At 41.2% G+C, this 14,792-nt stretch overlaps 1 protein-coding gene across 1 annotated transcript in view; it reads right to left on the bottom strand.

Moving 5' to 3' along the window:
* LOC134442923 (NACHT, LRR and PYD domains-containing protein 3-like) overlaps positions 1 to 14,792 on the bottom strand; it is a 48,082-nt gene that overhangs the window by 12,925 nt on the left and 20,365 nt on the right. Inside the window, exon 5 of the mRNA XM_063192885.1 lies at positions 5,518 to 5,667. Coding sequence (XP_063048955.1) covers positions 5,518 to 5,667 — 150 coding nt within the window. The remainder of the gene's footprint in view (positions 1 to 5,517; positions 5,668 to 14,792) is intronic.

The following is a 14,792-nucleotide window of genomic DNA, read 5'->3' as shown; positions in this document are numbered from 1 at the left end:
CTGTGTAAGTTGCCCTGAACTTCTCTAAAGATAAAAGAACCAAACCGACCCATGTTGTGCGTGTCAGTTAATGTAGTCCAAGATACTACAGTCGTTAAAACACACACACTTTGCCAAGACCCCTTTAGGACCCCCAGTTACATATGCAATGCTTCGTTTGCACACCTTGTCTTGCTGTTTCTTGGCTCACAGTGGCTGTCTCGAAGACAAAGTTTTAATCCTTTTCCATCTACAAACGCTAGAACTAAAGGCTACTCTTCTCTTCTCGGTAAGCCTACACAAATTAAAGACTGATGGTAATTTCTCTCGTAACAGCGTTAGTATCCACAGATGATTTGACCAACTGTTTAAAAGGGGGTTGTAGCCTGCCAGCAGTCTCTGCAAGCCCGAATGTGATCACAATTAATGTTGCCATTTTTTACGATATAATATGCGACTGTCGTGCGACTGCCGCGACAACATTCCAGGGTTTTAAATGTGTGATGAATATCTGGAAACCGAAACGTGGAACCGACAGACAAGGCACGTTTCGATGCCAAGTAGAACCTTAGCCCTTCTTTCGGCTCCATCAAGGATCCGAATTTCGGTACCCAGTCCTACGCCAGGACGCTCCGCTCATAAAACGTTCTGCGCTCACCTTAATTTTCTTGCCGCTCTGTCGAAATCACTCCTTGCTTGATCAAATTTTCAGGAGAAGGCATTTTCTGACATTTGTTTCTTCCTGTAATTATGCCAGGGCCCTGGGACACCATGTGTTTCATTCATGTGCTGTCTTATTTAACTGGCTGTTAAATTATATTGTACTGTTTCCTCGCTGTGGACGTAACATCTCCCCCCGCATTTCCTACCTATTTAATTTATTTATTTTACAAGACTACATGAAAAAGGTCACTTCGCATTCCATTGCAAATGAGATAACAGGCTCTTAGATCACTTTAAACCCAATGTGTTAAGCGTTATGATGCTTTATGATCATCTTATCCCACTTTTAATCACACAATGTGCAATACTTGTCTCGGTCATTCCGTGGTAAAATTGAAACATATAGGTGTGCTGCCTTCAGGCAGATATAAGTAATTTTGGGACTTGTATTGAATGTTAAATGCATGTAGTAAAGTAGACTTTTATTTTGACATGTGATGTCATTGTTAGAAACAGGAAGTAGGAATTTGCAAGTCATTTTGCAGGAAGATTAGTTGAAGAAAGTCATGGTTCAAGAGCTCCTGAAATAATGCCGATTCATTTGCCCCAGCAGAAGCATCACTTGTAGGTATCCCTTTGGTAATGTTATCAGACTAAGTTGTAATGTGTAACTTTACTGTTAATGTCGAATTTATGCTGTTAGAAACTGATATGAAAGTAAATGGTGGATGATAGAGATTAAAAACGATTTCTTTGAAGATGCTAAAATGTTAGCTAAGTGCTAGTTCTAGGTCAGTTAGGCATTGAAATGAACAGTGAATGTGAAGGTAGTTAGCATAGCTTTGTATTTCATGTGTGTTAACTGCTTTAGCTTGAGTAGAAACGTAGTGAAGCTGATTATTTCCCTTGATTGTTTTATTTTTAGTTTCACTTTCCTGATGTCCTGATTTCCTGATGTCCCGATTTCCTGATTTCATGTTTGTGATTGAGGATTCTACATGTGAAGGATTTCAATAAAGACTTTACATCACGGATAAAGGAAAGTTTATCTCACTGTCTAGCTGGGTTACATTCTACACCTTAGTGAGGACAGTACAATAGGATAAACAGATTATATGTGGGTGGTTGACGTTTAAGGGCGTAACGCAAAAAAAAAAAAAAGTTTTTCAAATTCCTGAAAAAAATGATGGATAAAAATTGGAAAAAAATTGAAAAAAATAAAGCACTTAGTGGTCTGTGGAATTTCACCTTATTTTTGCCATTTTTGGAAAATGTGTCCTGCATCAACACATAGCATAGGCATGTCACACCGCAGGAAAATGGAGTCACACCACAGGGAATTCACTGCATTATGGCCATTTTAATCCTTTTATATACATGACTGACATCTGAGCTCATGCTAACTTGATAATGATATTGTGTTTAATCTTAATATGTGTTTTCTTTAATAAAAACACTTTTTTTCCTCCTATAAGAGCAGTCACACCACAGGACACCATAAAATTAACCTAAGCATTGCGTGACAGAAAGATTGCAATATGAAGACATATTAAGAGGTTAAGAGTCACCTTAAACTTCCACAGCACTCTACAATAACTGAGGTACTGACTGGTTAGGAGCCAGTCTTTAAGACCCTTGTAGTTGGCCTTGCAGCTGCCCATTCACAAACATTGACATACGTGTCACCCCACAGGACGCAATTTGTGTTACGAAATTGAACTTGTAGTTAATATTACTGTCTTGAGTTTTTTCCACATTCACATATCTTAATCTAAAGTTAAGATTTATGCAATCATGCCAAATGCTTCATACATTATTCAAAATGTTGTTGGTTAATTTATATATATATTATTATATATTGTTTCATTAATGTTACAGTCACACCGCAGGAAATTTGACATATAAACCTTTACATAAATCTTAACAAAAATGTTTCTTCTCATCTAAGACTAATATGAAACATAATGTACCACATCTTCTTTCATTGACATTTGTTTTTTAAAGGAAAATAACAGTTTTGTAGGTTTTTAACCAATGTTACGAAAAAACAAGGCGTCACGTCTCCCACCCATGTATAGTAGGCTACAGCTCAGTCATCTACTGCTGATTGACTGATCATTTTTGTGTGCTGATATTACGGACTATTTTATGGACTGGTTGAATTGACAATTTAGAACATTCGCTGGAGGAAGAGAGAATTGAAAATAATGACCCGCTTGGGTAAGCTATGAAGTGCCTCCCGCGCATGCGCATAGGCATAGGCATAGGCGGTCTCTCGTCTTGTCTCGCGCAAAGGAATGGACATGGTAGAGTGGACATGGTAGGCAATAGAGTCTGTCAGTCGTCCTGGAAAAAGTCTAATTATAAGCACATGGCTTCTGTATGTTTCAGAGGGATATTAAAAGGACCATACAGGGCGCAAAACCCACGTACCATTTTTATGCTTGCGCATTTTCGACCATGCGTTCATACTAGAGTTCTCAACGGGCCTGAAAATGTCAACCCGACCCTACCCGGCCCGTGGCTTTTAAAGCCCGAGCCCGATGTTACCCGACACATCACTGGAATTATCTAACCGAACCCGGCCCGAGGCCCGAAGTCGGGGGTCGAGTTTCCCCACGTTATCCTATGGAGAATGACGGGTTGTGGTGGGTCTTTAAGGACACTTATGTGCAGTAAATTGCATAACCCACTTAAAAACCTAGTGAAAAGATATTTTCCACAATAGAAACATAATAGGAAAATGGGGAAACTTACGTTCTTGCTATTTAAGCAGAATCATCCACAGCGCAATTTCAATAACCGCCTCATGCTTCACGGCAACAACAATCTATCCACCTTTTGTTTTGACTTCTAAATGTAGGCTTACTACATTTCCATCCCGAGTGTCTGATTAAATGTAGGCTACGTGAAGTTGCCCCTCCCTCCTTGTTTGTTCATATGCGCGGATGAGATGGAAAGCCTGGCTGTGCCAAACATTGTTTAAAAGTTTCATCAAATTTTGGTCGGCACACACGGTTTTGGACATAGCCTACTAAATTCTAGTGGCACCTGGGCTACGGTTGATGCATGGATAAGCCATGTAGCAAAAAAAGACAGATAGCCTAGGTGAGAGGATGAGATCTTCCTCGGCTGGCGAGCGCTCCCATGTGTGTGCGCGCCTTTCCTTCCCGACAGTTGCTTACAAGTCGAAAACAGCACGAAAACAGCAAAGACAATGTGATATTTCATTCAAACAGGGCCTACACGCTCCAAATAAAACATTGGCTGGGGGAATTTTCAACCAGACCGTAGCGCGAGCAGACAGTCAGTGTGAAAAGTCAAGTCTACCGGAAAAATCGCCGTCTTCGCTGCCGCTCGCTTACCATCGGTGCACGAGCCATTTAAATAGTGAAGTGGCATATCGCAACAGCACATGCGGATTAGCCAAATCATATGCAACAAAGTCGCCAACAAAGCGTGGATTTAACGTTTAATACGCATATGCCAACGTTGTGTGAATACGGGGAAAGGATAGCCTAATTGGAAAGCCACTGTCCTTTCCATAGAAGACCGCTTCGGCTTCGTTTCACCTCATAAGCATAATTTCCATGCACTGCATTTGCTGAGACTACTAAGCATAAAGTTAGCGATCAAACTAAAAATATTGGTTGTTGTCATTACAGTATTTAATAGGCTACTATGGCTGTTGTTTAAAATAGCCATTGGATTGCCAACCGTCCCTTGTATTAAGAAACAAAAGTATGGTTCCATGAGCTGACATGGGACTCAATATCGTTAAAATTGCATCTAAGATTTTCCCCCCGTTTTAATTCGTTTGCGTAATTGTAGCCAGTGTAGTTTTTCTGTGCGTTCAGGGACCTCTGTCCAACTCATCATCGCTGTGATGTCATGTTTGTTTTGCGTTCCGGTACCTTGTGATTTACAAATTAAGCACTGCGCGCAACGTTGCATGCAGCAGCCTGCCAGACCTTCGTTACGCAGGCCTACATATATTTAGATAGATAGGCCTAGCTTTACTGACCCATCAAGGGGAAATTCGCCATGATTCACGGTAAACAGCAGAACTGATTTTTTTTTTCACTGGGCGGAAAAGATTGAGCCCGCGGACCGAACCGACCCGAGCCATATGCTTATATTTTCGACCCGAACCCAAGGGGCCCGTCGGGTTTGTCGGGCTGACCCGACCCGTTGAGAACTCTGGTTCATACAGTCTGCGTGCACCTGAAGACTCATAATAAATGTTTATGCTTTCATTTGCATGGGCTGGCCCATATGACGCAGGAACGACAATCTTCATTGACAACGTTTTGAACGAAAATGTTTGTGAATCATTCATAATTGATAACAATCATGTAGGGCGTCTACTGAAAGAGTGAAAGCAGTTGGAAAATCCGACGGCAGCCTATTGTCAGCATGTTCTATTTAATTAAATAACTCTAAAGAAATAATCGAAGGGAAATTGTTGGGTTGTTGAGAAGTCAAAACTAAGGGTCATTGGAGAAATGCTGTCCCCAAAATGTTTACCGGTAATCTAGAACTGGCAAAAGAGGAATGCTTACGCTCTGTTCCATCCTCCTGGTGTTTGCGTAGCACCTAGTTGTGCTTTCTCGTGCCCAGGTTAAAATACCGTAATTCCTCGAAAAGTAGCCGGGGTTACTATTAAATTATTATTATTTTGGAGGAGGGAAATTTAATAGCTAATGTGTGTGTGTGTGTGTGTGTGTGTGGGGGTTGTGTGTGTGTGTGTGTGTGTGTGTGTGTGTGTGTGTGTGTGTGTGTGTGTGTGTGTGTGTGTGTGTGTGTGTGTGTGTGTGTGTGTGTGTGTGTGTGTGTGTGTTTGTGTTTGTGTTTGTGTTTGTGATGCAGACTGACGTGTGAGTAGAGAGCAGCTGTGCTCCTGGATACTGCTGGGTGTTGTGTGTAAGGTGCAGCTCTGCAGCATCTGAGGAGTGGGAGCTGCTACTGGAGGCTGCTGCTGCTGCTTGAATCTCCCTTCTCAAGGTACCATAAGGATGACCCAGTCTAGAGTAGAGGACAAGAGATTCACACAGATGATACAGTAATCATATTGAAGAGGAGAGTTATACTAAATACTAAATTGAGTATTAAAAACATTAGTATACATGGGTTCTGGCTGTTTGTACACAGATTAATGTGCACACAGCCAGGGATTCCAAAATGCTATAAGTCTAGGTGTTTATCATTAGAAATCCCATTGGAACCCTGCACAGTGTATGACAAGAACCTGTTGTCTTGTCAGTTGGCGGTATTAGACTAATACAAGAATCCCAAAAAGGGGCTTATTTAAGGAGTTCAATGCATTTGAGAGACAAAGTCGGCATATAGTCTTACTTTGTCAATTTGGGTATGCCGAATTCAAATCTGCGAAATGCCGAACTCTATCTGGCCTCTGTTGACCCCTAGAGGTCATTGAACTTTAACTAAGGGGCTTGTTTTTGATGGAGCAGTGCTGCTTTTGCTCTGCAGTACGCATGCACAGTTTGCCATTTCAATGCATTCTGGTCAGATTTTAACCAGAATGCAGTGAAATGACAAAGTTTGCATGCACACTGTAGAGTAAAAGCAAAATCTTCTAAGAAATTTGCTAGCTAGAATGCATTGAAATGGCAAAGTGTGCATGTGCGCTGCAGAGCAAAAGCAGCACTGCTCCATGACGAACAAGCCCAAGGATACTAGCTAGCAGACATGCTAGCAATGCTAACATGCTAATAAATGCTAATTTACCATCAATATTACATTTGTCGCTGTGGTGTGATTTCATTTTCACTTTGTTAAAAAAGATTAGCATGCATGCTAACAATTATGCTAATCATGCTAACAATGCTACGTATGTTAAATATGCAAAAAAGTGTTAGCAATGTTACATGGTGGTAAATTATAGCCTACTGTCAGGAGTAAGGCGTATACATGGCATGACCCAGGTTTGAGTCAGTTCTGGGTCATGTTCCAACCCCACCCTCCACTTTATTGTCATCTCTTAAACTACCCTAAACAAAGCCCCCAAAAACATTTTAAAGGGCCTAGTTACTCTTCCACCATTTATCCATGTATGTATTGCCCTTACTTGTGTGTTTGTGTCTGTGTGTCTTTGTGTGTGGAAATCTAGTGCACTGGAGACTGGACAGTCTTTAAGGTCACCAGAATCCATACGGGCTACTGCAAGGCCTTCATTTACAGAACACTTTGAAACTTCTTGACTGGCTTCAGTTCTTTATTCTGTACCCTATTCGTGTATGCTGCTGAAGATCTCAATCTCAATTAAGTCACTATATTACTGTATTTGTATACCAAATTACAAAGCCGGTACCTGTGAAAAAGCTGTCATGGTCTCAGTGTTGTCAGTGGGTGTGCTTTATTTCGGTCTATTGAATACCTTTGTTGGTTATGTCATTCAGTCAAAACACTCTTTCCTCTATCTTACAGAAGCCACTGGCAGGATATAGGACTGCATTTGTGTGCTTTTAAACCTGATTTGTCATCATTGCTATTTGCATTTGTGCGAAACATAATTTAAAATTGTGGAAACCGAGAGACATTCCATCACACTTGGATTCTAACATACTTTTTGGTTTCCATGTGTGTAAATATCCTATAGATGACCTCAATGACATGAGGGCAAACTGAGAACACCTTACACTACACCAGCATCTTAAATGATGATTAATACAGTCAGGAGCAAACACAACTCATATTTGACAACAATGCTGCTAACAGGCCATGTTTAATTACCTTGAAGTAATAATGACGTACTAATCACTAACTAATAATAACAGCCTGTTTTGCAAAGTAAACATGAGTTTAGCATTCCAATATAACCAAACAAATACATTTGTCAACAATTGAAAACATCACTTAACTTAAAAGTAATAAATAAAATGCTTAAAAACTTGATTAACTGGGTTCAGTTGATACGATTTCAGGGTCAAAGTTCAATGATCTCTAGAGGTCAACAGAGCCCAGATAGAGCTCTGCATATGGCAGATTTGAATTCAGCACACCCAAATTGACAAAAGAAAACTATATGCCGACATTGTCTCTCAAATGCCTTCGGGTAACACAATTCAGGATTTTGGTCCCAGTCTATCGGTAAACTATCTTTAGACACAGATCCGTTCCATAAGTCTTGCTAACTCAGCTGAGTTGCAACGGTAATTTATGCTCCAACTCAAACCTGGTAGCTCCCAGGTTTAACACCAGGCGAAATGAATGTTACAAAAAAATGAACCTGTAGGAAACAGTGTCACAATGGGTATGTTCCGCTTCATTCCTACCATCATTTTACGAGATCAAAGCGAACCAGTCTCACTATTTTAATAGTCTATGGTGTGATAATGGCAGAGGTGTGACCAAGTCACTAATGTGCAAGTCACAAGTAAGTCTTGAGTCTTTCCACTCAAGTCCGAGTCAAGTCACAAGTCAAGACACATCTGACCAAGTCAAGTCCAAGTCCAAGTCGTACCCCAGCCAAGTCAAGTCCAAGTCCAAGTCTCATTTTTTTTCAAGTCCTTAACAAGTCACAAAGGAATTTTCTATTTGCAATCACAATTTCGATCATAAATTCATTAGTATATTAATGAGACCTGAGTAAAAAGATGACAATGACTAAAACAGTTGCTGAGAAATCAGTCTAAACCAAACTACTGCTTGTGCTGTGTATGTAAAATGTAATTTAATTTCATTTTTTTTTCACATAAAAATACATTTCATGTGAATTTGTACTTAAACAAAGGAGCAACCATATGCCAAATATTTACTGTCCAGTGGGCAAATAGTCCTGTTTGCATGCATGCGTGCGTATGTGTGTGTGTGTCCGTTCCATCAACTGCAGAAGACCGGTCATATCTAGTCAAGGTTGTATACAGACTCTAGCATCATAACGCTAAGGGCAGGGCTCTATGGTTAACTTTTTCACTAGGAGCACAGGGCCACAGCTTTGGCTGGGCACAGGACCAAAAATTCTGAATGCACCCCCTAAATCCACACCCCCGAAACTACAAGCCTTGACTGTTTTAAGACCGTTTAATTTCAATGAGGAAAAAAATAGACTAAGCCAGGGATGCTGAGGTGGTCACGGGGAAAGTTTTTTTCAAGACATTAGGGAGGCATATTACACTTCCGACCTGAAAACACGGATTCACACTTTCATACAGCCGAGGCTACTATGTATGAATTTACCCACAAAGGCCAAGGGTTAAAGTAGTCTTACAGGTGCTACCTAACCCCCCAGTCTCTTTACTGTAGTGTACCACTTGACTAATGTAAACATTTTGGTTTGGCTTTAAAAGATGCCATTTTTCGTAAGGTACCATATTAAGCTAATCATATTAACCATACATACGTACCATATTAATTCTTATCAAGATAGTGACATACAGCAGGGGTAATCAATGAAAAGACTGTTCTTTTTTGTATATTCTTCCCAGTGTATGTGTGTGTGTGTGTGTGTGTGTGTGTGTGTGTGTGTGTGAGTGTGTGTGTGTATGGGGGGAGGGGGGATACACATGTGAGGCAGGATGATGAGTTAACAGCACAGCTCCGCAGGCAGCCCTGTCTCAGGGTTCACTTTATCTCATTATCTGTAAACCAAAAACTGACCACTGACAGTGAACCCACCAATGAGCGCACTTTGCTGTCTGCTGTAGGGTATATGCCAACAGTTAGCCTAGTGGACAATTGTCCACATGGACTGAGAAATGAGGACAAATTTAGGATTGTTAGGTTGGATTAAATTCCTGATATTTGTTGAAGCTGTATCGGCATTGTCGCTTTCCCCCTCACATTCTCGTCGCAATGGCCCATCACGAAACATTTTCCTGCGTCAAAGTCCGCGCTAGAACATTCGTTTGCAGGTTAGTCATCCATCTTGTTATATTAGCCTACTAGACTTCGGTAACACTTTAGAATAATGGATGCAAAAAAGCATTATAAAGACTTAATAAATAATTAACTATTGATGAACAAAACATTAACAAACGTTTGTAAATGACTAGGAAATGTAAACAAATGCTTGTAAATGACTAGGAAAAGCTATGTTAATATTTTATATTTGTCAAACATTTACAAGTTGCTTGTACATGAATAAAATACTCTGTTATAAGGTGTGTAAAATCTTGCAGATATCATTTGTAGATATTTTATAAAGCATTAATAAAGCTTAGTTAATAATAAAAACATTTGTTAATGTTTTATTCATCATTAGTTAATTATTTACTGAGTCTTTACTAAGGAACATTATTATAAAGTGTTACCTAGACTTCTTCTCGGGGCTTATTCGCCTGCACGCTGCCGTAGTTTGAAAAAATGCAAATTAGACCTTCGTGGCGTGAGAATGTCAGTTAACGAGCCAAACGTGTCCTGCGCTTCTACAGTATAGGAAGACGTACGGTGTATAATGCCCTATCCAACATTTTGCTCTCATTTTTTCTCTAAGTGGACGACTCTGCCCTGTGCCGTTTGGTGTGCCGCTTGCAGTAGGCTACTATCCAGTTACTGAATGCCCGACGTTTGCAGTCAGTCACATCAAAATGTGTCGCATTGTTGTCTGTGCCTCTCACCCTCGTCTCGCTGTCCTCCCTCAATCGCCCTCCCCTCCCCCTCAAAGTCACTTGTATGCTGTTCATGCATCTTCAGAAAGAATAAGTTCACCACTGTGCACGCCACAGATTGTAGCCAAACAAAATTCTGCTTCTATGTTTCCTGATTTTTGATTATTTGGACAGCAGGGTTTAACATGCCAGTTCTCCAGTGCTTGCGTCGTGCTGCTCTAACCTGTCATTTCCAAGCAACGGCAATTGTGACTCCAAACTTCCAAAATTACCAACCAAAACATGTTCGAACTGTGAGAAACTTAATATATGATTGATTCGACACCATGAGATACAAGTTTCACGAGCGCAATGACTGGGATTGAAGCAGCGCGAGATAGGTTGGGCACAGGGCGCTTTATCCACGGGAAGCCGAGCCATGCATGTCTCGCGCCGCTCAGCAATAGCGTGCGTCGGCTTGCATTTCTTTAGCCATGGACTAGACGCATTGAATGAGCCCAGTGAGTTAGTCTGTGAAATAGCGTCCTGATGCCCATTTAATAAGGTTAAAAATAGGCTATTAAAAGAAACGTTTAAACTTTGACTCTAACCCACTACAAGCGTGAACTTATGCCAGCTGTCTCCTAACTGGAGTCCCCTCAACTTGCCGGTCACATTTCTTTCGTCCACACGATTCGAATGGCTGAAATTTCCCACAAGCAAATGCATGCTTATTGCGCAATGATCCGCTCTGACTTATTGTCCGACTTCGTAGGTTTCATATCGTTTTAAGAACAATACCTAGGCTACGTTTAGCTGTGTAGGCTATGCTCAAACTCGGTTGGCAAATCTGCATCTCCATTGTCTGACGCCCCATTAATAACTTTATGGCGGACTCTTCCACAACCAGCGAAGATCCAGCTTAGTCTCATACTGCAGGTGGGAGATTGTTTTTCAACTTTAAGTTTTTTTTTTTATATAGGTCTACTGATTTCAGACATCTCAAAACGCATATGCTTCGCACAAAGCAGCATTGGTGTGTAGCCTACAGAAGCGTGTTGCACATCACAGCTCCCCACCACACACTCTTCCTACAACATTGATAGAAAATATTTTGTTGATCAGAGTGTCGAGATCAGAGATCAGATCAAACTTCCATACAAGAATGCAAAACGAGTTGGGGTGAGAGGGAGACAAATTAACTTCCGCGATGGTTTAAAATGTGGGCTATGTTTGTTCTGGAGACTCGGAGATGGTGTTTCACTGTTGCCGTCCAGGTTGCATAGAACTGCTTACAGCAATGACGTGATTCAAACAATGTGGGCGGGCTGTTGCATTCTGCAAACAAGGGTCTGACTTGTTACAAAAAAAATAGACCAAACGTGCAAGTCACGCCAAGTCATTGCAAGTTACAACTGTCAAGTCCAAGTCGAGTCCCGAGTCAAAGGCGTGCAAGTCGAGTCGAGTCTCAAGTCCTTTCTGATCTTGAAATTTCAAGTTGCAAGTCTTCACACCGCTGACTCGAGTCTGACTCGAGTCAAAGTCACTGGACTCGAGTCCACATGTCTTGATAATGCCAGTAAAAACTATAATAATTACCATTTCCTTTCATTTCAGGGGATTTCTGATAATCAGCTCATTTTTTTAAAACTTTTATAGCGTTGATAATACTAAAATAATATTGAACAATTCCTTTCACAGAGATGAAGATGTGAACGACCCAGAGGGCAAGTGTGCTGCGTAATATGTGGTCGCGCCGGGTAAGTCTTGCATGGTGACATGTTATAGAAATGAAAACGTCATAACATACTTTTGCCTATTCTCTCCTTTGATGTCGCTTTGCGGCTGGCTTCATTTGCTATCAAGCATTACTCCTACAGTTAAATGTAGAACTTTACATTTTACAGCATAGGCAACAAAAAAACGTCTTCACGTCTGTCTTTGCGCATGGTGGGGATTGAACGCGGGCCTCTCAATCAGTACGGTTGCGTTACCGCTCACCTACAGATGCTCACATTTCATCTCCGATAAAGACTTGTTTTGACAAGGCATGCCCTAGTCTACAACATGGTCGCATTTTCGACAATCCTTGATATGGAATTCCCCTGTACAACGGGCACGAGCGCGGCTGAAGTGAAACTAGCCAAGGCGCAGCTGATCTTCAATGGTGGAACGGCGTCAGCCTCAAGTTTAAGCTGCCGTTAGTTGAAACTCTTCTGCTTTTGCACGTAAGTGCCGCTGAATTCAGCGCCAATGATGGAATGGTCCCCTGGTTCTGTTCATGGCGGGATATTTATCTCTCCCTGTTCGGCCGGGGCGAAAATTCCCTAACTGCTGCTGCCCCCTGACTCTCTGCTTTTTCATGGTGCTCATGGAAAAAAGGGGGCTCGTCTGAACAGCCAAATGTAATTCGTAATTAAATAAAGTAATTGCATTCAGATTCTTCTGTTGTGTTTATTGACTCAAATGGTTCTGACAGAACTAATTCTTTAGTACATCTTGCGCTCTCTCTCTCTCTCTCTCTCTCTCTCTCTCTCTCTCTCTCTCTCTCTCTCTCTCTCTCTCTCTCTCACACACACACACTCACACTCACACTCACACTCACACTCACACTCACACTCACACACACACACACACACACACACACACACACACACACACACACACACAGAGTTCACTTTTGTTAGAGCCATATTCCTGATTTCTAACTATTTGCTGTACGTTTTATTGTTAACTATAAATGAGAGACTTAAAAGTTGGTTAAATACTTACCTGCTACCTGTTTGTGTTATATTCTTACCAGAAGCACAAGACGAGGACAAGAGGAAAGACAAACAATATCGAAATAGCATAACATTTAAAATAACAAGCAACTTTAAGAGAACAGATTGAAATAAATATAAACAGAGCATCCACCTACCCAGCCATACTCCTACGCACACACGCACATGAACACCTAGGGGCGTGCACACACACACACACACTATTTGCTGACACACTGACATTGTTGAAACACACATTTGTGCGCAAGTGTGCGAGATGGAACTGAACAAAAAAGAAATGCATCTATGGCCTTGTGAAACTTCCAATACATTATTATTTAGAAAAAAACACAAACTGAAATTGTAGCAAAAAAAAACAGCACAAACACACACACAAACACACACATACGCACACACACACACACACACACACACACACACACACACACACACACACACTATTTGCTGACACACTGACTTTGTTGAAACACACATTTGCGCACGCACACACACACACGCTTATGCACAATTATTGTATAAACACAGACATTTTACTGATTTTACTGCTATACTCACTCTAGTGTCTCCAGTTGACAGAGTGGATTTCCTAATGCAGCACTAAGAAGTGCCACTCCAGAGTCCTGCAGATTATTGCCACTCAGGTCCAGCTGTCTGAGACTTGAGCCTGAGCTGAGGGCTGCAGCCAGAGAGGAACAGCTTTTCTCTGTCAGCTTACAGTTACTCAGCCTGGGGAAACATCATGATACATCTCAACACACTCACACTGTTACATACACACGCACAAATACACACACACACACACACACTGTAACGGAACGCGCGTCTCTCTTCTCCTGGTCGAGCGCAGCCAACGCATGTCCTACATTTCCCATACCACTCACTATGGGAGTGGTTATAAAAAATGCCAAGTTCAATGGTGGATGACACTGAATGAAACAACCAGCAGAGAGAGTCAGTCAAGAGTCAGTGAAGCAGAATCCTTGTCTGACGCGAGAGAGCAAGTAACTTGGATCTGGAGGATTTTTGAGCGCGTGGACCCAGAGGAATTCTGCCTGCAAACACGTTTACTCCAAGACGGTAAAACTTTCTATCTTTGTGCACCCAGCTCCTTCTGCAATCTCTCAAACTCTGCTGCTGCTCAGTTAGTCTGCCAATTGCTCCCTTCATTTCACTCTCAAACATTACGCACAACATACACACGCATCCAAAGACATACACTTCATCATGGGATCCCCTTTTTTGTTCTCCCATCAGTGTTGTAAAAATAAATGTTTTGTTAAGCCGTGATCACTAAAGACAAGAAAACTAAAGATTAAAGAAAATAATATATTTGTGTTGATCTCAGTTCTTCTAAAGCCAATTCTGGTGACTGGTGTTTTGATATTATTCATTGTGGGAGTGTAGCGGACGTCACAAACTGTTTGAACTTTTAAAATATAGTCGGTGGCACCATTACAACACACACACACACACACACACACACACACACACACACACACACACACACACACACACACACACACACACACACACACACACACACACACACACACACACATACACACACACACACACACACACACACACAGTGGAGATAGTATCCAATAAGTTAAATTTGGACTTTTCCATTTTCACAATGAGTTTAAACAAAAAAGTGTAAAAATGGCAAGGACAAAATTATTAGCCCCCTTATCATTAATAGTCAATACAGTGCCATTTATGAACAAAAATTGACACCAGGCACTTTGATTAGTTGTTAACTATGTTGGCACATGTCCTACCAGGGATTTTGGCCCATTTTTTAATTGCAAATAGTTAA

Source organism: Engraulis encrasicolus, unplaced genomic scaffold, assembly GCF_034702125.1.
Source record: "Engraulis encrasicolus isolate BLACKSEA-1 unplaced genomic scaffold, IST_EnEncr_1.0 scaffold_26_np1212, whole genome shotgun sequence".
NCBI lineage: Eukaryota > Metazoa > Chordata > Actinopteri > Clupeiformes > Engraulidae > Engraulis > Engraulis encrasicolus.
The sequence above is the reverse complement of the archived record's forward strand: the minus strand, read 5'-3'. Positions and strand labels throughout refer to the sequence as shown.